We start from the raw sequence: 27,429 nt of genomic DNA, 5'->3' as shown, positions 1-27,429 counted from the left end.
GAGTCCCTCAACACGCGATGGGAAGAGCAATGCTTGGCATATCACTTAAGGACAGGAAAACAAACACATGGATAAGACAGAAAACCAAATTCACCGATGTGGTACAAAAATCATTAAAATTGAAATGCGAATACGCTGGACATGTAGCTAGGAGACCATACCAACACAAAAGACCCAGAGACAGACCTCCTATGAGATGGACAGATGATCTGAAACGAACTGCCGGGAAAAATTGGCTACAAGTAGCGTACAAGAAAAAACAATGGAAAGGAAGACTTAAAGAGGCTTATGTTCAGATGTGGACGTGAATGGCTAGACGAAGAAGAAGAAGAAATTCAACTCTGCATCTGTTTCCCTTAGTTCTTGTCTGTGTTAGCTTTTTGTCTGCAAAAAAAAGACTATTGAATAGAAGATTGAAGTGTTGAACATTACATACGAGGATCTAGAAAAAAACATTGCAAAATTTGGAACAAACCAGAACAAGAACAAAACAAATCGAATTGAAAAAGTATTAGGTACCGTCCTTTCAATAGTTCTTATATGAATTACAACATTGAGACAAGAAAATAAAAGACAAAATCGTTTTAAGTTAATTTCTCAACCACAGCATGTAAATATATCCTCCAACAGTTTTATTGACTGTTGCTCGCGTAATACTATCCTATCGAAATTAATAAATAGTTCTCATTATCAACCAAGGTGTTTACCGATAGCTATCTTCAATCTAAGCGAAGTAATGGCCCGTACGTTATGAGGCTATTTATGTAATTAATATACCATTATCGTTCCTTTATTGTAATGGCTGATTGACGAAACACAAATACTTTAGGAGCGGGTTGAAATAACTTAAGGATGAACGGAGAAAAGTTTTGAATGTATACACGGAGGAGAAGAATTGATTTACTTCAGTGTTTAATTTAGATTAACAGAAAAGCTGGCACTGTGAAAGATATGTTACAATTGTAAAGATTAAAAGACATCGAGTTTCTGTAAATTTTTCTACTTATTGCACTAGGTCCTTTCGAAGGTTGGTGATCCAAATCGAAGCTTGGCGACTGCTGCTGCTACTGCAGCTGCTGATGAAGATTTAGAAGCTTGGCTGCTGCACGAAAAATTTCTCGGATGAGCGGTCAAACCATCTCCTTAGGTCTTTCAACCACTCAATTTTTACTCAGTGCCTGACAGGACACGGCTCATTCAGGTCTTACACATATCGTATAAGGAAAACTGAAGATGACTTATGTATAGAATGTGGAGTGCGTGACGACGCAGAACATTGTGTATTCCATTGCAACGTTTTCCACGATAAACAACAAGGCATGAGAAGAAAACTAGGTGAGATAACACCAGAGACTATAATGAATGTAGCCATGCAAAGCAAAGAAAATTTCAACGTGATAGTAGACCTAATAACAGAGATAATAAAAAAAAGGAAACGCGAGAGAGAGCGAGACAAGATGGGAGATGAAAGAGTGACAGAAGACATCATCAAGGATATTTTATCATTTATTTTACTTATACACCTTTTATCTATACACTTTTATTTATTATATCTATACACTTTTATTTTTACAATGTTTTATGAATACTTATTTTATCTTACTTTATTTTATTTCAGTTGTGTACACTTCCTTTTATTTTAACTTTTTTCATATACTCTTCTTTTTGTACTCAGTACTCAATGTTATATTTCTAGAACAAATAAAAGAATAACTACTCCTCACAGTAGGCTCCACCGACATGGAGTAGAGATAGGGTCAGCAGCGGGACATCCGAAGCAACGTTTGTTAAAAATACGTACCGGGTGTCCACGGCTGGAATGGGGGGGTTTTAGTGGGTAGGCAATTGCGTTTTCACGATTGATTCGCTCGGCTTCACGGGTGTCTGAATTGGGCAAGCGGACTGAATCCCACACACCAGGGTAGAGGGCAGAATACTAATTTCTTGGGGTGCTGCGGTCTACCCTGATGAAGATTTCCTCCTTCCCAAAAAAAGGTCTTTCAACCACAAGTCCTGGAGTCTACCTACTGATCTTTTGCCATTATTGTATTTTACCTTCCAATATGATTCGAGTAATTTTTATCTTTCAACATTCAACATAATATGGTTCACATATTATATTTTTATCTCTTTGATGATGCTTGGTGTCTAATTCTATTTATTTACTCATACGCCGAAGTAGGTACCTCATCATTGCACTTTTTTATAACAAATTTATTGATTCGTTAGTATTCTATTGGGTTTGTTTTATCTTGCTTCCATACAGCCACGATCTGAACAAGTCAAATTGAGCTCAATGGTACCTCGAGCGTGTAACGTTGGATATTTTAAACATCCATGTTTACACTCACATCATTTTATATGTTCCTTTGACGGATTAATTATAAAGGATTTTTACCCAAATATTTTTTACTTTGGTGGTTAGCATGTTAGATTCAAGAAAACACTGATGATGATCGGTCAACCCATTGAAAACTAGTTCTGTTTGTTCTGTGATGTAGCCCTGTATAGGGATTTTAACAAATATAGCTTTTATAAAGGATTTCATGGTTTTTGAATAATATTTAGGTTTCTATGAGTTCTTCCTAATTTTAACAATGCAGCACATTTAGTCTTAGAAGTATAAAGTCTGTGACACTGCGAAATTTTGTTTAATACTAAAATAGTCGTTCCATATTGAAGTTTCTTGCTTCACTCAAGTGTTTGCCAGTTTCTCGGACTGTAATAAGCTGCGTATGTTGTAGGTACAGTCACTTCCTTAGTCCAGTTTCAATCCGTTTTAGGTACATTCCCTATGCCGCTTGACCTGGTACAGATGATAGCTGCTGCCTTCACCAGGGGGATAGGAAATAAGTAACTAAAATTTGGGAAGATAAAGAGATGGGTCACGATTTCTCTCAATAAGGAATTGAGAGCAAAGCATGTCTCGCGTGGGCAGGGTCGGTTTTTTAAAATGGGACTATTCTCTATCGAGACCATAGAAGAGTGTCTACTCGCTATAGCAACGTAAACTACAGAATGTAAAAGGCAGAAACGATATGGCCATGTAAAAAAGATGAATGATAAACGAAGACCACAGCGAATGTTACAGTGAATGTTACTTTTATTTATATAATTTTGTAAATATTTATAGCAACGAATAATATTATGCGAAGTCCATTATAAATTCAACCACATTATGCAAATACGTGCGATACATATTTTTGACAACTTTAAAAAAATTACTGTCGAAGCCGATATAAATATTTTATGTCGTTTTTAAACAAGCCGAAACGAAAAATCGTTTTTAAGTACTTAGAAAACAAAAGACTACTAACGAGCAAGGAAGCATTAACATGATTTATATCGATGTCTAACAGTGCCGTTTATTGGCTAAAATATACAAATTCATTGTATTTGTTATATGGTATCTACATTGTATGTCCATTTCTGGGAAGCGTTATTATTATTTCATAAAACGTTGTCTAGGATGCACATATCTTTGGAAAATACATGCTATGATATGAATTATGAATATAAATACCGATGCCTAAGATATTTAATAATAAAACACTGAAAAACTTTTGTTTTTTAATGTTTAAGAGCCAAAAGAAAAAAACGTTGCAGAGTAGTGTATTAAAAACTAACATGCCGTAACTGTCCAAATACTTACATCGTTCAAACTGGTAGAGCCATTTAATAAACATATAGCAGAACACAAAAGGGCTTTCAATAAGAGAAAAACAGATTCTACATACGCACTTCACCTTCTAGATCATAATCATTCTTTTAATGACCAGTTTCAAACTCTCCATATTTAAAATAAAAGCCTTAAGCTATATTTATTAAATTTATCAAAACATAATAAATTAAAAAGTACAGATATAATTCTTAATGACCAACTTGAGACAAATTCTCTTCCTCAGCTTATTCAGTTAAAAACTTTTAAGTAGGTATAGATATATGATATATATTATAATCTTTAGACCTTCTACCCTCTCGGCCGTAGGTATGATGTGTCGACGTGTGCTCTTTTAACAGTGCACAAATCTCTTCCATTGCTTTCTGTCCTGTGCCATAGCCTTAGCTTCGTTCCATGAACTCCTTTTTTGTCAAGAATCCTTGCCATCACTTCGTTTCATGTCTCTCTCGATCTTCCTCTACTTCTTTTCCCCTGCACCTTCATTTCCCATATCTTTTTAACTGGTACTTCTTTCTGTAGTCGTTGTAAATACCACCACCAACTTAATTGTCTTTTTTGAACATACTACATTATTGTCTCGATTTTCAGTTCTTCTCTTATGTAGTTATTCCTTACCCTATCCTTTCTAGTGACTCCTTGAACTCTGCGTAGATACCTCATTTCTGCTGCCTGTACCTTACTTTTGTATTGTCTATTTAGTACCCAGGATTCATATCCGTATGTAGGTAAGTACTGGTCTGTATATAGCCTTAAATACCTTTATTTTCGGATGTTTCGACATTTCTTTCTTGTTAATAATTGTTTTTCCTATTGCGTTTTTCAGTCTATTCACTTTATCAATTCTTTTATTGATCTCAGCTCCCGGTATACGTGTTTCTTCAATGGTTCCTCCCAAGTACTCAAATGATTGTACCTGTCTAATTTCTGTATCATCTATCTGAACATGTATATCCTCTATTTCTTTGGCTATTACGATTACCTTCGATTTTTCTTTATTCATAGTCATACCATACTTTTTAAAACTGTGTTCCATGGTTTTACGCTTCTTTGTAACTCGTCTTCAGTCGCTGCTAAAATTACTACATCGTCGGCAAATGTACAATCTGCTAGCTCAGTGCTTTTCAGATTTCTATACCATATGTGTAGTGGTCTGATTTGTTTTTGTTTCTTTTATTAACCTATTAGTTAAATCAATATACAGAGACACTAAAAACCGTGTGATAAGTAAAAATATGATATCTGACCAGTTCAAAAAACTGAAGGTGTAAGACAAGGGGAAGCTTGAGCCCGTTACTATGTAAAGTGTAGATGCACAGTAAAAATATATCACTTGACCAAGGCAATCTGCTGAAACATAATTTGCTGTGGTAATGAATTGTAATAAATTTTGTGGAAGTGTATAAAACAAAATTGTTTTATTCGCAGATTACTTGGTTACTAAAGAAGTGTGCTCTGTTTTTTAAGGTAATGTAAGTTATCTTTATACTAAAGTAACGTTAATTTTAGACGATGGAGTGAAGTACGCTAAAATAAAGTCGTCACATAAACGCACACAGCAATAACACTAATAACGTAGAAAAGTATAATATAACGTTAATACGTATCTTTCTCTTTATATACTAATCTAAAAGGAAACATAAAAAACAAAACTCTGATTGTTAGTTGTAATATGTATGCAAAAATTTTCAACTATTAGATATGTATTACATTTCCTTGCGAATTTTTGAAATTTCAAAGTCTTGAATAATTTATGGAAATATTTTGTACATTCCAAATGCAAAATAGATTAAATTTTATTCAAATATATACAACTCTTTTTACTCGAAGTGAATAGTTATCATTTTTTATCTATATCAATCGGACAGTTGTTTTTATTGTGTCAGTTTTGTTACAATATATTGTAAAACATCAAACACACAAAAATGTATTGAATATAACAAATAGATCGACAAAAGATTATAAAGCAACTATCTATGTTTTGGATATTTAATAAGATAGTTAAAGTTATACGAATGACTTTGGAGGGTTCCAAAGCTATGTTGGGAATAGATGGAGATATGACAGAGCCATTTGATATTGACAATGAAGTTAGGCAAGGTGATGCCTTATCAACAACACTTTTTAATCTAACTTTAGAATCTGTTGTTAGAAAATTGGATATGAACGGCTGTATTAATACAAGATCTATGCAAAATGCGCATATGCTGATGATGTTACCATAGGTTCAGGTTCCATGACATCTCGTAACGCGACAGTTCGTAACCGGACAATTGGTAACGGACAATTCGTAACAGCGACAGTTCGTAACGGCGACATTTCATAACGGCTACAGATGGTAACTATACAATTTCGTAACGGACACTTCGTAACGTCCAAATTGAATTATGCTGTTTATTTTTGTTAACGTGGAAACTATACTGTCATTATAGTTATAAATGAAATTATGTATATTAATTTAACGAATCAGTATCAGGATAAATAGGTCTGGATCCCGCGTATGAAAAAAAAGTTGATTAATAGCAAGCTGAAAATTTGTTAATAGCTTAAGGGTGTCTAGTCGGATAAACTTTGATATATGGGAACACTGTAACAGGGGCAGTTTTAATTGTGGAACAGGTTAAAAATTTGGAACGGTCAGACCACGAAAACGGCACATTTATTTTGTCCGACAGAACATACTTCAACTCTCCGAACAGAGATTAAACTCTCATGCAAAAATCAGACTGCTATTTATCACCTGTCATAATTCCTGTCATTTGACATATTCTACATGTTCCACTCATTAAAACGCCCATTTGGTGATAAATAGCAGTCTGATTTTTGCATGAGAGTTTAATCTCTGTTCGGAGAGTTTAAGTCTGTTCTGTCGGACAAAATACATGTGCCGTTTTCGTGGTCTGACCGTTCCAAATTTTTAACCTGTTCCACAATTAAAACTACCCCGGTTCCAGTGTTCCCATATATCAAAGTTTGTCCGACTAGACACCCTTAAGCTATTAACAAATTTTCAGCTTGCTATTAATCAACTTTTTTTTCATACGCGGGATCCAGACCCAAAACATTTTAAGGCATTAGATATTTTGTGTTTCAGAACATAATAAGTATTTAAACACGCAAATAAAAATTATTTAGATAAAATACTTTACTTAGAAAAATGTTTACTTAGAAAGTGAGGAATGTCTAAAGACAGTTGTCGGCTTAAAGATTTCACGAAATTACTTCATTATTCCTTTGTCTAAGTAGGTATATGCAAATTTAAGGAACAATAAGAGGGATAAACTTTTAAAAATATTGTTAAAAGTTTGTACATATTTAAATATTCAAAGTTTGTATGTGTTAAAAGACTTTTAACATATTCTAAAACAAGAAATATAAAATGTGTTAAACATGTTTATATAGGTACCTACTATTTCGTTAAATTGATAAACATAATTTCAATTGTAACTGTAGTTACAGTTAGTTTCGACGTTAACAAAAATAAACAGAATAATTCAATTTGGACGTTACGAATTGTCCGTTGCGAATTTGTATAGTTACGAACTGTCGCCGTTACGAAGTGTCGCCGTTACGAACTGTCTCTGTTACCAGTTGTCCGTTACCAATTGTTCGGTTACGTACTGTCGCATTACGAGATGTCTGGTTACGGTTTCCATAATAAGTCGCAACAAAAAGTATTAAGCAAAAAAGCTATAGAGCTGATTGAGCTGAAACGGGAAGCTGCTGCGTTTGGTATATATTATATATAAATAAAAGTAAAACAAAATATATGGAGTGCACAAAGTCGAATCAACATGAGAATCTAAAGATAGACCTACCTAGGAGTATGCCTCCAATTTTCCCTACCTAGGCTCAATAATAAATGACAACAACAACACCAGTCGAACCACTGCCTGTTGGTTTTTGGGACGAACACAAAGAATATCCGCAGTGTTACATTCCCTCAATCACACACCATCACCACACATACTGCAGCGTTTACTGCTGAACATTAGGCTGTCTCAGTTTTCTCCAGACCATTTCGCAGGTCTACTCCTATCTATCCATTTCTAAAATCTAAAGGCCCGTCCTCATTCAGTAACATAACATTTTATCAACAATGTTATTTGCCGAAATTCTACTAATAATCAACATGGTGCTTGTTATATCAACGAGTTATTTGTTATCCGTCGGTGAGAGGTAAAGATGATCAGATGTTGGCAAAAAAGTTTTTGCAACATGTTAATGCTGCGTCCTCAGTTTATGATTTTGAATCTATTTTCCAGAAGACGATCTCCAAAGATTAACACACATCTTCAATAAAACAGCCAAGAAATACAATATGATAATATCTAAAAATCGAAATTGATGAGAAAATAATAAAGCAGGAAACAAGGTTTAGATATCTGGCAATAGATATAGCCAGTTACGGAGATGTTGAAGAGGAAATACGACAACAAAGCTTAAAAGCAAGTAAAGCGGCGGGATCTCTTAATGACATAATCTGGAAGAACAAACACCTAAGACAAGACACAAAAGCAAAAATCTATAAAGCAGCAATTAAGCCTATATTGACATACACGGCGGAGACAAGACCTGATACATCTAAAACGAGACGACTACTAGAAACAACAGAAATGAAAATACTTCGACGAATATCAGGGCAAAGTCTGTTGGATAGGAAGAGAAGCGAAAACATAAGAAAATCGTGCAATGTAGAAGACATAAATGGATGGGTGACAAAACGTAAACAGGAGTGGAACAAACACATATTAGTAGAATGACAGAAGATAGGATAAAGATAGTACGAATAGCATGAGATAAGTCACCAAATGGATGAAGAAGTATTGGCAGACCAAGAAAAAAATGGTGCGATAATTTAAACAATTTAGGAGGCTAATATTGAAGAAGAAACAGACTTTGAAGCCTACATACAAGAAGGAAGAAAAATATATTCTTCAGTTTCGTTATACGCCGGAAACGAGTCAAAACTTTTTTTATTTGGAATGGCATTTATTTTTTGTCACTTGTTTTGAGCTTTGTAGAAAAAATTAGCGACCAAAGAAGTCACTAGACATGTGACAGATGATGTGATAGAAAGAGATTTAAAATTGGAGCTAAGTTACATAGATTGGCTAGATGATACTTTTCTCGACTTTGTTTTATGGAATGGAAGCTTGGACCTTGAATGCGGCATCAATGAAAAAACTGGAATCATTCGAGGTGTGGGTGTACAGAAGAATTCTGAAAATATCGTGGACAGAACACGTCACAAACAAAGAGGTTCTGAGAAAGATGAATAAAGAAATGGAAATCTTATAATAGGTACAATCAAATCACGAAAATTCTAATATCTCGGACATATTACACGTGGAGAAAGATACAACTTGCTCCAATTGATTATGCAGGAAAAGATTCAAGGAAAAAGAATCTGCCCAAGCTGATAGAATGGTACCGATGTAGTTATCAAACAAACTTCTAGCTAAACGTAAATGACTTGATTAAAAGAAGGTATAAAAATGAAAATGAGTAAAGACAACTTTATTGTACAATGTAAAACACACTATATCTGTTGTATTAAAATAAGTACATGTGCAGCAAGAAAAGAAGTTAATGAAAAAATATTGACAAATACATAAGTATCTTTTACATTTCAATAAATAAGTAGATAGCAAAGGTTTTAATGTATTGGGCATACTTACTTAAAAATAGTTCAAAAGTGCAAATTATAAAAGCATTTTGAAGGCAATAAGTAAATGTATCTTATCTAGCTGTCAAGACACCGTCATTTGATGTAGATATGGGTTATAAGTTATAAGTTATAAATGGTAATGGTGCCTCCTTTTTTTCTAATTGTGGTATCTAACAAAATTAGTTCTAGTTGAAATAGAAACAATTTTAAAACAGTTTTTTACTTATAACAGTTACACATTTATGTATAGATATGATAGATGATTCAAAAATATATTTAAAGTTACCTAATGCCTGAAGATTGAAAGAGATAACATTTAACAGTCAATAAAATTTCTGGGAAAAAGCAAGGGACGGAAAAAAGTGAAGCGAAATAACCAAGTTTTTGGAAGCTCGGGTCTTCACAAGGCCTGTAGCGCTGTTGTAAGCAAGTAATCGTGGCATGCAGATTCAAAAAGCAAGAAAGAATTATATTGGGATTTAAAGAATATTAATAATTTGAATAGAATCAAATTAAAAATAGGCAGGTACATAAAAAAGAGAAATATCAGGTAAGAAAGGAGGATAGAAATTTAACAAAAACCAGTAGGTAATAAAGTGAAGCAGAAATAATGAAATTGACGAAAGAGGAAAAAGGCTTAAAGTAATATCATTTAATTCTCTATATAATGAATATATGAAGATAAGGCATATTACAAAATGTCCCAAATTGCGGAATACACCAATACTTATTAAGTTTATGAGAATAAGATGGTACTGGTACTCGTGCGTATATAAAGAAGATATAGAAAGATGCTCTGCGAAGATGTGACCCATAATGGAACCATCGTTTTGCAGTGGTATGAAGTTTATGGTTTACATGGTCAAAGGCCTAAAGCATTAGATTTTCATCAAGATCTAATAAAAAAATTTAAGGATTAGTACCTATATGTATATGTGAAAGTAAATAAGTATTGTACAAGAAAAGAATTAAGTTATTAAAATTAGGTATAGGTATTAAGGATATTTCGGTCTTAACATTTTCTTTTTCAATAATAATAATGTGTATTCAATCAACGACAATACACATTTTCGAATATAGTTAAATATGTTTTGAAAAAATAAAAAAAAAATGCCGGTCAAAAAGACCAAAAAATGGAGGCAACGCCGTTAAAAGAATACGAAAGGGTATACCTACAATTACTAACCTGCAGATTCAAAAAGTAATGAGAATTAAAAAAGCGTAATACAAATGGTAAGTAGGGGATAAATGGTAATAGATCAGGTTTACTATTTCACAACAGATATACATTAATAGTCGAAAGCTTGTTATAATATGTAGTATCAAGAATAAAGTGGAAAACGTTGGCAGAAATAAGAAGACAACACAAAGCTTTTAATAAAAAAAACGAAGAAGGAAAATTACATAGATACATTTAAAGGGGTAGAAATTGAAATAGGTGTGTTGTAAAAATAATAACGGGATAACAGGTGTGTGAAAAATAATTGAAAGCTAGATTAATAACTGAAATTAATGTATAAGTTATAAGTGCTCGAAAGGAGTATTCAAAAATAAGCTGGCGTCAAGAATATCAAAGTACGAATATACAAATCAGTAATTAGATATATAGTGACCAGTGACAGCTAAATTTGGATTCTAAGCTTATATTAAGCCTCTAGAATTACCTATAGAAAAAAAACTATGTAGCAAAATTATGGTGGAAAAACAGTTAAAAACCATTAGGAACGATGAAAAAAAACCAAAAATTTTAAAAGCCATATAAAGAAAATAGCATAGGTAACCGAGTTAATAAAAGCGCACAAATGAAAACAGATTTTCATAAACAAAATTGGAGAAAGGCCAAGGGATAGATAAGAGGAAGGCTAACGAATCCATAGAGAGATGAAGTCGAAGTAGGTAGATAATAAAAAAGTTAAAGGTTGGCAACTAAAAGGAAAAAACATAACAGACAGAAAATTACGGAAAGAAATAATTGTTCACCCAGGTATGAGCATCCTAAGTAAGCTTTTAAGGCTATCAATATATAAAAATAGTAATAAATCTCAAGTACCTACCAAAGATGTTCTTAATATTAACTATTTAAGTGATAAGTAAACTAAGATCAGCCTTAACACGGTTACTAACAAAAGACTATATTGTTTGTGAAAAGTACTATGAAACTTTTAAAAAACGCAAAGAAGAAATAATTTTTTGGTAACAAAAGACATCAAATTGGTTATGAAATAGGTATTCCTAATAGGTATCCATCATTAAATCATCGTCGGAAAATTTATCATTCTTATACGGAACAAATTTCCAAATAAGTTGACAAAGAGAAAATAACATTGATGCAGAAAAATGCGGCATTTTAAATATTTTTAAAACAAAAAGTTTAAGTGGGAATACCAGGACAATTATTGTTTAAAAATCGTGCAATAGAAATTTGTACAAAATTTCTTTATAGAGAAAATTCGGAAAAAGATATTGTCTTGGAACACTTTGTTATGAGATATCCAAGAGTGAAAAGAACGGGAGGCAAGCAAAAGCCAGATCAAGATATAAAGAAAAGTAAAAAGTAAATGCTCAATCAAAGAAAAAGCTTAAATTTCAATTAATGAAATGAAGTAAAACTACACAGGGATTCATCCAAAAACCAAAGTAGTTAAAAAATTTGGCGTACGTTCCATTAAACTAAGTAGAGATTTCTAAGCAGATTCCAATGATTGGAAAGTTAGAAAAAGTATAAAATAGAAGACCACAGAAAAATATGAATTTAAGAAAATTTTTAATTTGTTAAAAATTTAATAATTCTTCTTTCATTTCTTCAAAATGACCAAACCAATTGAAACTATTTAAACATAATTTTTTAAGGTACTAGTACACTTGAGAAGACCAAAAATAAGCATTTTTTCAAGAATTTTTTTCTTAGAACCTTTATTAAAAATGAATATAAAACTTTTTACATATTAATATCTAACTCTTATAGAATTCAAAAAATATATCTTTTTTCATTTATGCAGGTACACTAATTTTGTAGAGGGCTCCAAATTCGAGGCCTCGAAAAAAAGTAGTTCCGATGGCGGACAGTTAATCTCAGGATTGAGATCTCTGAAACAAAAAAATTGTACGGCTTTTGAAAAAGGAAGCTTTCTTACGTGACAATTTACCACCATTAGTGAAAAATTCTGCAAAAAAATAGATTTTACGGAAATTTGAAAAAATTTTGTGAAAAAATCACCCGTTTTTCTTCAGTTTTTCATGGTTAAAAAATATTTATTTTTTATCTTTTGTTCAAATTGTGGTAAATTGTCACGTAAGAAACCTTCCTCTTTCAAATGCAGTATTATTTTTTTATATCAGATATCCCAATCCTGAGATTAACTGTCCGCCATCATTTTTCGAGGCCTCGACTTTTGCGCCCTCTACAATATTAGTGTACGTGGATATATGAAAAAAGATATATTTTTTGTACTCTCTAAGAGTTAGATATTAATATGTAAAAAGTTTTATGTTCATTTTTAATAAAGGTTCTGAGAAAAAAATTCTTGAAAAAAATGATTATTTTTGGTCTTCTAAAGTGTACTAGTACCTTAAGCATTGTGATAAGCTATGGTATATTTAAGAGTGAAAAGAAAGAGAGGCAAGCAAAAGACAGATCAAGATATAAAGAAAAGTAAAAAAGAAATGCTCAATCAAAGAAAAAGCTTAAATTTCAATTAATGAAATGAAGTAAAACTACACAGGGATTCATCCAAAAACAAAGAGGATACAAATTTGGCATACGTTCCATTAAAAACTAAGTAGAGATTTCTAAGCAGATTCCAATGATTGGAAATTTAGAAAAAGTATAAAATAGAAGACCACAGAAAAATATGAATTTAAGAAAAATTTTAATTTGTTAAAAATTTAATAATTCTTCTTCCATTTCTTCAAAATGACCAAAGCAATTTAAACATTTTAAGCATGTTGCTAAGCTATGGGATATCCAAGAATGAACAGAGAAAGAGGCAAGCAGTATCCAGCTCAAGATTTGAGCTGGCTTGAAGTAAAAATATGATCTTCATAAATGCTCAATCAAACAAAAAGTCTAAATTTCAATTAATGAAACGAAATAATAGATTCGTCCAGAAAACCAAAGAAGCTAAAAAACTGGCAAACGTTCCATTAAAAACAAGAGATTTTTAAGAAGATTCCAATGATTGGAAATTTAGAAAAAGTTTAAAATAGTAGAGTACCTACCTACGGAAAAATATGGATAAGAAAATATTTAATCCTGCACAGTAGGTATTGTCCACACTATTGTATGGAGGCGTAAACCGAACAAGCATAAAAGACTTTTTTCCGAAATATTTTGCTATGGGACAACCAAAAGTGAAAGGAAAGATAGGCAAGCACAAGCCAATCCAAGATTTGATGAGAAAAGGGGCGAAAGAGGCTAGGAACATTGAAAATGTTTAATTTATTTATTAAAAATTGATAAATTTTTCTTCCATTTCTTCAAAATGACCAAAGCCATTTACAAATAAGTACATTTTTTTGCAGTAACGATTGGATTTTGAAAATATTTGGAAAACTCACCGTCATATTTAGGAGAAGTGGGACAATTCGAAGCATAAGATCCCAAATGGTAACCCGTATACCGTATACCAATGCTGCTGCATCGAAAAAAGGGATAGGCTCCTATAAGACACCTCTGGGGCTCGAAAATAAAATTTTCTGAAATATATACTTTGCTATGGGGTTACCAAGATTGAAATGAGAGACAAGCAGAAGCAAGCTCAAGATTTCAACAGATGTAAAAAATAGGATCGTCATAAAGGCCCAATCATACAAAAAGCCTAAATTTAACGAAGTAAAATTACAGAGAGAGCCGTCCAAAAAATCAAAGCAGCTTTTGGCTTAGGTTCCATTCAAAACAAGAGATTTCTTAGAAGATTCCAATGATTGGAAATTTACAAAAATTATAAAAAGGAAGACCACAGAAAAACGTGAGTTTAAGAAAATTTTTAATTTTTTAAAAATTGAATAATTCTTCTTCCATTTCACAAGCAGGAAAGACATTTTCCTGAAATACTTTGCTATGAGATATCCAAAAGTAAAAAGAAAGAGAGACAAGGAAAGGCCGGATCAAGATTTAAAGAAAAGTAAAAAATAGGATCTTTATAAATGCTCCACCAAAAAGCTTCCACAAAGGGATTCGTCCAAAGACCCAGAGAGGGTAAAAAATTTTTGCCTACGTTTCATTAAAAACATGAGATTTCTAAGAATATTCCAATGATTAGAAATTTACAAAAATTATAAAAAGAAGACCACAGAAAAACGTAAGTTTAAGAAAATTTTTAATTCGTTAAAAATTGAATAATTCTTCTTCCATTTCACAAGTAGGAAAGACATTTTTCTGGAATACTTTGCTATGAGATATCCAAAAGTGAAAAGAAAAGAGACAAGGAAAAGCCGAATCAATATTTAAAGAAAAGTAAAAAATAGGATCTTTATAAATGCTCCACCAAAAAGCTTCCACAAAGGGATTCGTCCAAAGACCCAGAGAGGGTAAAAAAATTTGCCTACGTTTCATTAAAAAACATGGGATCTTTAAGAACATTCCAATGATTGGAAATTTAGAAAAAGTATGAAATAGAAGTCCACGGGAAAATATGAAAATATATGGAAAATATTGGATAACCGATAATAAATTATGGAAAAAATACGAGCCTAATTGACCACATTATATCTACGAATGCGAGAACCGAAATGTTAAAGCAGTACTGAAGGAGGTAGAAATGGGGGAACAGGAGGATGTCCAAAGAAGAAATAGTTGGAAGCAGTAAAGCAAGATTTCTCAGAAATAAGCAGAAGATGAGAGATTGGGGAGAAAAGTAAAAAACCGGAAAAATGAAGTAAAATATACAAGTTTTTGGAAGCCAGGGTCCCTGGCCTGCAGAGGCTGTTGTACAGATAGGTATCTACACTTAAGGCTTTTATTCAAAATATAAAGGTTGTTGAATCAACAAATATGAATATGATGCAAGTAATCGTATCATGCAGATCCAAAAATCAAAAAAGAATTATATGAAAATTGGAAGAATCAAATAAAATCATAGTAAAAATAAGTAACATAATAAACAAAATATTGTTTAGCATAAAAGAGATAAAAAAGCATAAAAGGAGGATAGAGACTTAACAAAAACCAGTAGGTAATACCGTGGAGCAGAAACAATATCATCAACAAAAGGGACAAAAGACGCGAATTTAAGAAAATTGTTAATTTATAAAAAATTTATAAAAATGTTTCTTGTCTTTCTTCAAAATGACCAGAGTCATTTACAAATACATTTTTTTGCAGTAACGATTGGATTTTGAAAATATTTGTAAAACTCACCGTCATCTTTAGAGAAGGAGGACATTTAGAAGCATAAGATCCCAAATGGTAACCCGTATACGAATGCTGCTGCATCGGAGGAAAGGGATAGGCTCCTAAGGCACCCCTCAGGCTCGAAAATAAAATTTTCAGAAATATGTACTTTGCTATGGGATTACCAAGATTGAAAATAGAGACAAGCAGAAGCAAGCTCAAGATTTAAATAGAAGTAAAAAATAGGATCGTCATAAAGTCCCAATCACATAAAAAGCTTAAATTTAACGAATAAGTAAAATTACAAAGGGAGTCGTCCAACAAATCAAAGCAGCTAAAAAATTTGGATTAGGTTCCATTCAAAACAAGAGATTTCTAAGAAGATTCCAATGATTGGAAATTTTCAAAAATTATAAAAAGGAAGACCACAAAAAAATAAAGGTGAGTTTAAGAAAATTTTTAACTCTTTAAAAATTGAATAATTCTTCTTCCGTTTCACAAGCAGAAAGCCAGAAAAGACAATTTTTCTTGAATACTTTGCTATGAGATATCCAAAAGTGAAAAGAAAGAGAGAAGGAAAAGCCGGATCAAGATTTAAAGAAAAGTAAAAAATAGCATCTTTATAAATGCTCCACCAAAAAGCTACCACAAAGGGATTTGTCCAAAGATCCAGAGAGGGTAAAAAATTTTTGCCTACGTTTCATTAAAAACATGAGATTTCTACGAAGATTCCAATGATTGGAAATTTAGAAAAAGTATGAAATAGAAGTCCACGGGAAAATATGAAGATATAAGATATATGGAAAATATTGGATAACCGATAATTACAGAAAAAATACGAGCCTAAAGACTTGCCCATATTACATCTACGAATGCGAGAACCGAAATGTTAAAGCAATACTGAAGGAGGGAGAAATGGGGGAAAAGGAGAATGTCCAAGAAGAAATAGTTGGAAGCAGTAAAGCAAGACTTCTCAGAAATAAGCAGAAGATGAGAGATTGGGGAGAAAAAGTAAAAAACCGGAAAAATGAAGGGAAATATCCAAGTTTTTGGAAGCCAGGGTCCCAAAAAGACCTACAGCCTGCAGAGGCTGTTATATAGATAGGTCTACACTTAAGGCTTTTATTAAAAGTATAAAGGTTTTTAAATCAACAAATATGAATATGATGCAAGTAATCGTATCATGCAGATCCAAAAATCAAAAAAGAATTATATGAAGATTGGAAGAATCAAATAAAATCAAAGTAAAAATAAGTAACATAACGAACAAAATATGTTTATCATAAAAGAGATAAAAGAGAAATAGCAAGCACGAAAGAGGGATAGAGACTTAACAAAAACCAGTAGGTAATACCGTGAAGCAGAAACAATGTCATTAACAAAGGGACAAAAGACGCGAATTTAAGAAAATTGTTAATTTATTAAAAATTGATAAATGTATCTTTCTTCTCTTTTTTCAAAATGGCCAGAGCCATTTACAAATACATTTTTTTGCAGAAACGATTGGATTTTGAAAATATTTGTAAAACTCACCGCCATCTTTAGGAGAAGGGGGACAATTCGAAGCATGAGATCCCAAATGGTAACCCTTATACGAATGCTGTTGCATGGAAGGAAAGGGATAGGTTTCTAAGGCACCTCTGGGGTTCGAAAATATTTTTTTTCTGAAATATGTACTTTGCTATGGGATTACCAAGATTGAAATGAGAGACAAGCAGAAGCAAGCTCAAGATTTAAAGAGATATAAAAAATATGACCGTAACAAATGCCCAATCACACAAAAAGCTTAAATTTCAATTAATGAAACGAAGTAAAATTACAAAGGGAGTCGTCCAAAAAATCAGAGCAGCTAAAAAATTTTGCCTACGTTTCATTAAAAACATGAGATTTCTAAGAAGATTCCAATGATTGGAAATTTACAAAAATTATAAAAAGGAAGACCACAGAAAAATGTGAGTTTAAGAAAATTTTTAATTATTTTAAAATTGAATAATTCTTCTTCCATTTCACAAGCAGGAAAGTCATTTTTCTGGAATACTTTGCTATGAGATATCCAAAAGTGAAAAGAAAGAGAGACAAGGAAAAGCCGGATCAAGATTTAAAGAAAAGTAAAAAATAGGATCTTTATAAATGCTCCACCAAAAAGTTTCCACAAAGGGATTTGTCCAAAGACCCAGAGGGGGTAAAAAATTTTGCCTACGTTTCATTAAAAACATGAGATTTCTAAGAAGATTCCAATGATTAGAAATTTAGAAGAAGTATGAAATAGAAGTTCACGGGAAAATATTGGATAACCGATAAATGGGGGAAAAGGAGGATGTCCAAAGAAGAAATGGTTGGAAGCAGTAAAGCAAGACTTCTAGAAATAAGCAGAAGATGAGAAATTGGGGAAAAAAAGTAACAAACCGGAAAAATGAAGGGAAATATCAAATATCCAAGTTTTTGGAAGCCAGTGTTCCAAAAAGGCCTGCAGAGGCTGTTGTATAGCCTAAATAACGATTAAATACGAGCCTAAAGACCACATTATATCTACGAATGCGAGGACCAAAATGTTAAAGCAATACTGAAGGAGGGAGAAATGGGGGAACAGGAGGATGCCCAAAGAAGAAATGGTTGGAAGCAGTAAAGCAAGACTTCTCAGAAATAAGCAGAAGATGAGAGATTGGGGAGAAAAAGGAAAAAACCGGAAAAATGAAGGGAAATATCCAAGTTTTTGGAAGCCAGGGTCCAAAAAAGCCTGCAGAGGCTGTTGTATAGATATGTATCTACACTTAAGGCTTTTATTAAAAATATAAAGGTTGGAAGATTGGAAGAATCAAAGTAAAAATAAGTAACATAACAAACAAAATATGTTTATCATAAAAGAGATACAAGAGCAAGCATGAAAGGAGGATAGAGACTTAACAAAAACCAGTAGGTAATACCGTGGAGCAGAAACAATGTCATTAACAAAAGGGTCAAAAGACGCGAATTTAAGAAAATTGTTAATTTATTAAAAATTGATAAATGTTTCTTTCTTCTCTTTCTTCAAAATGACCAGAGCCATTTATAAATACATTTTTTTGCAGTAACGATTGGATTTTGAAAATATTTGTAAAACTCACCGTCATCTTTGGGAGAAGGAGGACAATTCGAAGCATAAGATCCCAAATGGTAACCCGTATACGAATGCTGCTGCATAGGAGGAAAGGGATAGGCTCCTAAGGCACCCCTGGGGCTCGAAAATAAATTTTTCAGAAATATGTACTTTGCTATGGGATTACCAAGATTGAAATGAGAGACAAGCAGAAGCAAGCTCAAGATGTAAAAAATAGGATCGTCATATAGTCCAATCGCATAAAAAGCTTAAATTTAACGAAGTAAAATTACAAAGGGAGTCGTCCAAAAAATAAAAGCAGCTAAAAAATTTGGCTTAGGTTCCATTCAAAACAAGAGATTTCTAAGAAGATTCCAATGATTGGAAATTTACAGAAATTATAAAATGGAAGACCACAGAAAAATGTGAGTTTAAGAAATTTTTTAATTCGTCAAAAATTGAATAATTCTTCTTCCATTTCACAAGCTGGAAAGACATTTTTCTGAAATACTTTGCTATGAGATATCCAAGAATGAAAAAAAGAGGGGCAAGGAAACGCCGGATCAGGATTTAACGAAAAGTAAAAAATAGAATCTTTATAAATGCTTAATCCAACAAAAAGCTTCAACAAAGGGAAGAGAGGCCAAAAAAAACCAGAGAGGCTAAAAAATTTTGCTAACGTTTCATTTAAAAACATGAGATTTCTAAGATTCCAATGGTTGGAAATTTAGAAAAAGTATGAAATAGAAGTCCACGGAAAAATATGAAGATATGTATATGGAAAATATTGGATAACCGATAATTATGAAGGAGAACCGAAGGAGGGAGAAATAGGGGACAAGGAGGATGTCCAAAGAAGAAATGGTTGAAAGCAGTAAAGCAAGACTTCTCAGAAATAAGCAGAAGAGGAGAGATTGGGGAGAAAAAGTAAAAAACCGGAAAAATGAAGGGAAATATCCAAGTTTTTGGAATTCCAAAAAGGCCTGCAGAGGCTGTTGTATAGATAGGTATCTACACTAAAGGCTTTTATTAAAAATATAAAGGTTGTTGAATCAACAAATATGAATATCATGCAGATCCAAAAATCAAAAAAGAATTATATGAAGATTGGAAGAATCAAATAAAATCAAAGTAAAAATAAGTAACATAACAAACAAATAAAAGAGAAATAGGCATGCATGAAAGGAGGATAAAGACTTAACAAAAACCAGTAGGTAATACCGTGGAGCAGAAACAATATCATTAACAAAAGGGACAAAAGACGCGAATTTAAGAAAATTATTAATTTATTACAAATTGATAAATGTTTCTTTCTTCTCTTTGTTCAAAATGACCAGAGCCATTTACAAATACATCTTTTTGCAGTAACGATTGGATTTTGAAAATATTTGTAAAACTCACCGTCATCTTTGGGAGAAGGAGGACAATTCGAAGCATAAGATCCCAAATGGTAACCCGTATACGAATGCTGCTGCATCGGAGGAAAGGGATAGGCTCCTAAGGCACCCCTGGGGCTCGGAAAGCCACCGTCGTGACCCCCCGTCGGACCAGAATGTGCATTTCCCGCCGGACTATTGAAGTGGTGCTGATAAGTGGTCCTCAGGGGTCCATACCCGTGCTGTTGCAGCTCAATGAATGCACTTTTAGATACAGGTGTGGAATTGTTGCTTTCATGAGGCGTCGGCGGGCCTATGTGACCCTCCCCCGACATCGTAGGGGTGCCCGGAGGATCCTCGTTGGGCCCCCCGAAAGGGGAACCCAAGTCCGTAAAATTCAGCGTTGTAAAGGGTTTGTTATCCACTTTGCTGAAGTTCGGAGACGTCTTGAAAAAGTTCACTGAAATCACTAAGTCGAATCACTGTATCACTGACCCGAAAAGGTGAGAAAACGATAAACGTCGGTAATAGGAACAGTTTAAAGAGTTAATAACGTTAATCTGTTACCAAGGAAAGCAATTTAGCACACTGAATGACGATAATAGGTGTAATCCACACTATAATTGAGTAAAAACTATTTGAAGATCAAGCCCGAAACTAAATTACACGAAATTGGGTGCATATGTCGTTTTTTTACGAAGGAAAATTGACCGTTTGTAAACCAACCATCTACTACCTACGGACGTAGGCACTATAATGAAGAATAATCATATAATAGTACACTTCGGACTGTGGTTTGGCCTCTCAACCGGTAGATTTCGCTACCGTTCAGCGAAACTCAACTTTAACCACTCCCACCTATATACTCATTGGCTCACTGAAATCCTCCAACTTGTTTTTAACCGAAGTAGGCGTGACTTATCGATGTTGAGAGGTTAAGCCACTCCCTCGTAGACTTTGAGACGCTTCAATTTTTAGGTTAGATTCACCTAGAGTTAAATTGTGTTTTGTTGCACATTTGTTTATGGGGTTTAACATTAGGATATCTATTTGTGCTCGGAGTGAATTTTTGAAGTTTGAGTTGTAGTGGTTGCACCGCAGCAGGGGGTGAAATGAGTGTAGGCCTGGATCCCGCGTACCAAAAAAAAAAAGTTGAATAATAGTAAGCTGAAAATTTGTTAATAGCTTAACGGTGTCTAGTTAGACAAACTTTGATGTACGGGAACACTGGAACGAGGGAAGTTTTACTTGTGGAACGAGTCATCCTGACAAGTTTATGATTGTGAAAACTAGCAGGTTGTTTTAAGTTTACTTATTCAATAGCAAAGTTTATATAACATATGAAAAAATGTTTGTCCGACAAATATGTTGGGCATTTTAATAAGTCTGACACGTAGAACATGTTAAATGACAGGAATTATATCTATTGGTGGTAAATAGCATTCTGATGTTTGCATGGGAGTTTAATGAAAGGGTAACAAATCAATTGGAAGTTCTGTTTGACAAAATACATGGGACGTTTTCGTAGTCTGACGTTTGAAACCTGTAACCTGTGCCACAATTAAAACTTCCCCTCCTTCAGTGTTCCTGTACATCAAAATTTGTCCGACTAGACAGCGTTAAGCTGTTAACAAATTTTCAGCTTGCTATTAATACCTAAACTTTCTTTGGTACGAGTGGTCCAGGCCTAGTACTGCAATTATTGTTTGAAATGATTTTCGTAGACTAAGTTGACTTGGAATGTTCTGGGTGTTACCTATTTGTCTAATTTTTGTTATACCAATTTATTTTCTTTTGTTGTTACCATTGTACGCAACAACAAAACATAATAATGCGTTATCGTTTCAATTTGTAAGTAATTGTTTTTGATATTTTTTATTTTATAAAATAAAGGTTGATAGGTATCTTTTTATTTAATTTATTTAAATATTAGCTGTACCTACCTATATTTTTCACCCTTCATCTGTAGACAGGCGCGGATCTAGAAATTTATAATAGGAGGGTCATAGGTATTCATAATACAGACTTACCACAAATACTATATTATCAAGATTTAGCCATAAAATTGACTCATCCCAGATACCTACGGTATCAAAAGGATTGAGCTCTAGTGGGACTATTTCCCTGTTACGGATGAAACACGGAAATAGTTCGTGAGGTCATGGGTGGGTGTCCACTACAATAGGGGGGTCTATGGACCCCTTTACCCCCTTTGTATCCGCGCCTGTCTGTAGATATATCTAGGTAGATTTATTTATCTTGAATTACTTTTTTTTTTCTATATCGAAGCACTAAGTTCATTAAGGGAATATGCGCAAAATCTTGCTATTTGAGGGTCAAATGCTATTTTAATGCATTTATTTTTTTTTTCAAGTCCTGAGAAAACTCATAAATACCTATTTTTGAAAAATTTAAATGCAGAATGAATATTTTTTAAATGAAACATTTGAAATTAAAAATCACATTAAATTTTTTCTTTTTTTTTTCATCCCTGTAACTTAGTAAAATAAAAATTATAAAAGTTTTCAGGTACAGTTGAGTCCCGGAATCTTTACCCGTGCGTAATCATTTAAAGCATACGAAATAAGTCGATGATAAGTCGGAAATTGAAATTTACTAAACGCAACAGCAAGTGGCAGTTTCCCGTCGACTTATTTCGTATCCCAAGTAGCACCGAACGTGTTTATTAAGTCTTTTAAGGGTGCTTTAAAACTGTAGAATAAAACTAAAATTAAAACCATTTGGTTTTTAAGTAAACCAAGGTTGCAATAAAACCACTTTCAGCATAAAAGGGCCCACTCTGAAAGAGTCAATAAAACCAAAAATAAAAACCTTTTTAAAACTTTGTTTTTTTAAGCAACTGGTTTTAAAGCTGCTGTGAAGGTGCTTTTAAAACCATGTTAAAAGCAGTTGGTTCCGCGGAACCAGGGGCCGCTCTAACGCACTTTTTGCTTCTTTTGTTTCTTATTTGTTTGGGACATTTTGAACTACACAAGTATACACTACGAAATGTAATTGATTAATAAATTTTAATTTTTGTGTAGGTATTTATAAATAAAAACAAAGAATATCTATTCATAAAAAAATTTGAAAACCAAATTTATCAAGAAACACAGTCTATTGTAAGGATAAGGTAAGGTTCCTTCATTTTACCTGCTAAACAAAGCCTTTGTCTCCACACTTGTTAGAATAACCGCCAGTGCCTGCCTAAACACGTGCTAACACAAAAACTTTTGTAATTTTTATATTAGCATGATCCATAAGTTGTAAACTGCAAAGTTCGGAAACAGATATTCGATGAAAGTTCATAAAAATAATCCCAAGACGCTCGATGGATCTTTTGTTCGTATTTATAGCACCCTCATAACACTGCAAAAATGTAGACAATTATAGTCGTAAGCATAATAAAGATAAAATATAGACACTAATTTATTTTTATGAAAATCTCGTCGTTTGATTGATGTCAACCTCACCGATCCAAGGTTTTTCTTTATATTTTTTTTTATTTAAGGGTTTTATCTCCCTAGAGATTTGTATGTAATTATTTAACTTATTAATAAATGTATCATATCCAATTTCAGAATCTATTTTGTTGATATAAATTTCATTCCAATGTTCATTTTTTAAAAGTTGTAGTAGTTTTCCGATATTGGTTTTTAATTTATTATGACTGGAAATTTAGATGTAGAAAATTGTTGAGTTTTATTATTTATAAAAACTGCTGGCGTAAAGTGATCAGACATTTCAGTAAGAAAAACGATAGGATTAATATTAATTTACTCCTTTAATAGTCCATTCACTCACGGTAAAATATTGCAAAACCTTCAAACCAAAAAAATTTAAAGAACGGCTGGGATAGATATGAAATATGGCATAGGTACACATAAGTTGCTTATATGTCAAAGAAAAAAGTGATATTGTGCCGATGTGTGCTTTTGCACAGGGGGTGACTTTCGCCCCTTCTAGGGGTGAAAATATACGTTCAAAATAAGTCCTGAATTGGATGAAGTAACTAATTCTAAGCAACTTTTTTTCTATACTGTTTTTTCACTATATAAGTCAATACTTTTCGAGTTATTTGCGAGCGAAAATGTTTATTTTCCTACAAAAGAACCACATTTTCAGGCGCTCTTTCGCAAATAACTCAAAAAGTAACTGTTTGATTAAAAAAATACTACTAGAAAAAATATAGCTTATCAAAAAATGAAAAAAAAAGTCTGTAGAACCGTAGGTATATTATAGAAGCAGGGTTGTAGCTAATAATGAGTAAGTTCTTACTCGTCAATTTCCAAATCGAATATTTCAACGAGGAATAACCAAAAAATCAAGCAATTTTCGCGGAAATACTGATTTCAACTTTTTTTAACTTATTTAAAAAAAGCTTTACTTTTCTTTTTTAAAAAAGTTTCCAACATGAAAAGTAAGTAAGTTACGATCAAATTAATTTTGGTCCCTTTTTTTGTTAGTAACAAAAATCGTGAAAATCACCCTCAATTTAGGATGCGAAATGAAATTAATCGTTACCGCTTCACAAATTATTTTCACAATTCACATACCTTAACAAATTTTTGTATTCAGGAAAACAAAAAGTCCAAAATATTTATAATAGCAAAACTTATATTTTTTTACTATTTGAGATTTTTGGTAGCTACCAATAATTTTTAAGTTATTTAAAAAAAAATTTCATAATTAAAAACAATTTTTACTCAACCAATTTTATTCAAAAATGAGAACTTTGAAGCAATAAAACTTACAGATCATATAAACAATACATAGGTAAGTCAAGTAACTTATGAAGCGGTAACGATTAGTTTCATTTGAGATACTAATTGTGTGGTGATTTTTACATTTTTTTTTTACCAAGAAAAGGCCAACTTTGTTTTGAGCGTACCTTGTTTACTTTTGAAGCTAAAAACTTAAAAAAAAAAGAATGTGTGTGTACTTTTGTACGCACGTAAGAAGTTATACTTCTACTACATATTATGTGATTTTTAAGACAATACCAAAAATTTTAAAAAATTAAAGAATAAAACGCACACAAACACATTGAAAAATGCCACAAGAAAAAATTATTTCTGAACGATAATAATTGTTGGCAAAAATTTTAAATACGCATTCTCTGAAAAAAAAAATATATAACAAATATACTTACAATCATAAAATGAAAAAATAAATAAAAAAAATAAAAACTTGCATCGGGAATCGAACCCGTGAACTTCAGGCCGCTTTGATTCGTAATCGAAGCCTAGACTCACTCGTCCAATCCCACATTATTTCTCATGTGGAAAAATAGGGTAACTGAATGTTTTACTGTTTGACAGTTGTTTTAAATATATATGTAATTAAATTATGTACGTAGTTTAAATTTTGTGGAAGAAAATATTAAATAACAAAACAGTAAGAAAACAATATATTAGATGAAAATGGTAGAACTTTTGTTGGTAATCAAATTAAGTATGTAAATCAAAGCATTACATACCTACTAGATAAATAAATCTACGCCAAAATATCATAATTTAAAAATAAAAATCGGACCTAATTTGGTATTTCTCTCTAAAATCCCCATTCTTGAGAAAATAAATGTATGTATTCCAACCTAATCCAAATTTTTAATTACAATATGATTTTAATAAAAACTACTTACCAAATTAGAATGAGTTTTCCTTGTCCAAAATAGTCCAAAAGTCCAAAAATATAGGTATATGAAAACTATTTAAAAAGGCAGTATAACTATTAACTAACGTTGTTTCTTTTCACACAAATTTCAAAACGCAACAACCATAAATAATCAAACTACACTAGGTTCGCTTTCAAGATGCAGTAGAAAATAAACAAACCAAGACACGTTAAATGCTACTAGGAGCACTTCCGAATCATAATTTACAATGTATAAACTTTGGAAATCATGATTTGGAATGTACAATGTATATACATTGTAAATTATGATCCGGTTGTGCTCCTAGTGGCATTTAACGTGTCTTGGTTTGTTTATTTCTATTTCTACTGCATCTTGAAAGCGAACCTAGTGTACAGCTGTGCCACAGCCGCCATTTGGAATAATTTTTGACATGTCATTTGAACATCCAATCAGAACAAAGTTATAATGCGCATGCGCCGGGCTGATAGGTTTTAACATATAAAAATTCACCCTCTATCGCCGGTAAAGAAGTATAACTTCAAAAAAATTCAGCTTTTTAAACACTAAAAGGTGCAGTAAGTTAAAATATTCGATTTGGAATTTGACGAATAAGAACCTACTTTTCATTACCTACGACTCTGCTCCTACTGCGTCTACAGAGGACTTTTTGAGTTATTTCCGAAAAATCGTCTAGAAACGTAGTTTTTTTTTTGTTAAATAATAAACATATTCACTCGCAAATAACTCAAAAAGTATTGACTTTAGTGATGAGCAAGACTGGTCTTGGTCTTGCGGTCTTGGTCTTGGTCTTGCAGCAAGACCAAGACCAAGACCAAGACCGCCTTTTGGTTGCAAGACCAAGACCAAGACCAAGCTTGCAAGAACAAGACCAAGACCAAGACCGAACCTTGCAAGACCACGCAAGAGCAAGACCAACCTGCAAGACTCTTGCACTTTTTTGAGAAAAATTGGTTTTTATTTTTTAACTTTATTTTTTTAGTTCAATAATATATACTGACATTGTAAGAAACCTTAAACAATATCGAATTTTTAAAATACATAATATTTTGGTTATATTTTTAAGTCGTTTTGATTAAGTCAAACGGTTTGCATTTTCTCAACCTTCAAAGTGTCCAGAAGGCAAGTTTTCAAACGGCGACAGTTCAAGGACAATTGAAATTACTTGTAAGACAAAAAATGTAATTATAGATAGGGTAATCCATTTAAAAAAAATGCAATTAAAAACAGTTTTTATGTACCAGTAGTTTTCGCTTTTTTGTCTAATAAAAATACTGACACATATTTAAATTCTTTTCGCATAATCGAGGAAAAATGTAGGTCGTTAAATTTAAAATTAATACAAAAAATATCATAATAGATTTTGAAAAGGGATTCACAATGCTGTGAAAGCATTGTGGCCTGAATAAAAAAATAGCTGGTTGTCGATTGTAATGTGTCAAGCTTGGTATCGCAAAATCCAAAGCTTAGGTTCAATTCTGAATATAATGACAAAAATTCCGATACTGGGAAATTTTTAAAATTATTTTTTGGATTAATTTTTTACAATCAACGAAAGTTGGAAGTTGAATTATTTGTGAAAATCCCGGATGACAAACCCGTAAAGAATTTTACTTATTTCATAGTTGAAAACTATTTGG

The 27,429-nt window shown here is 32.5% G+C and overlaps 1 protein-coding gene across 2 annotated transcripts in view; it reads right to left on the bottom strand.

Annotated features, from left to right (window-relative positions):
* The window catches only part of LOC114330240 (homeotic protein distal-less-like), a 347,663-nt gene extending 326,795 nt beyond the window's left edge, over window positions 1-20,868 (bottom strand). For both annotated transcript variants that reach the window (XM_028279563.2, XM_028279564.2), the window contains exon 1: window positions 20,159-20,868. In XM_028279563.2, coding sequence (XP_028135364.2) covers window positions 20,159-20,468 — 310 coding nt within the window. In that variant the 5' untranslated portion in view covers window positions 20,469-20,868. The remainder of the gene's footprint in view (window positions 1-20,158) is intronic.
* Window positions 20,869-27,429: the final 6,561 nt, after the last annotated feature.

This window comes from Diabrotica virgifera, chromosome 4 (assembly GCF_917563875.1).
Source record: "Diabrotica virgifera virgifera chromosome 4, PGI_DIABVI_V3a".
Classification (NCBI taxonomy): domain Eukaryota; kingdom Metazoa; phylum Arthropoda; class Insecta; order Coleoptera; family Chrysomelidae; genus Diabrotica; species Diabrotica virgifera.
This window is presented reverse-complemented; position numbering and strand designations above follow the sequence as displayed.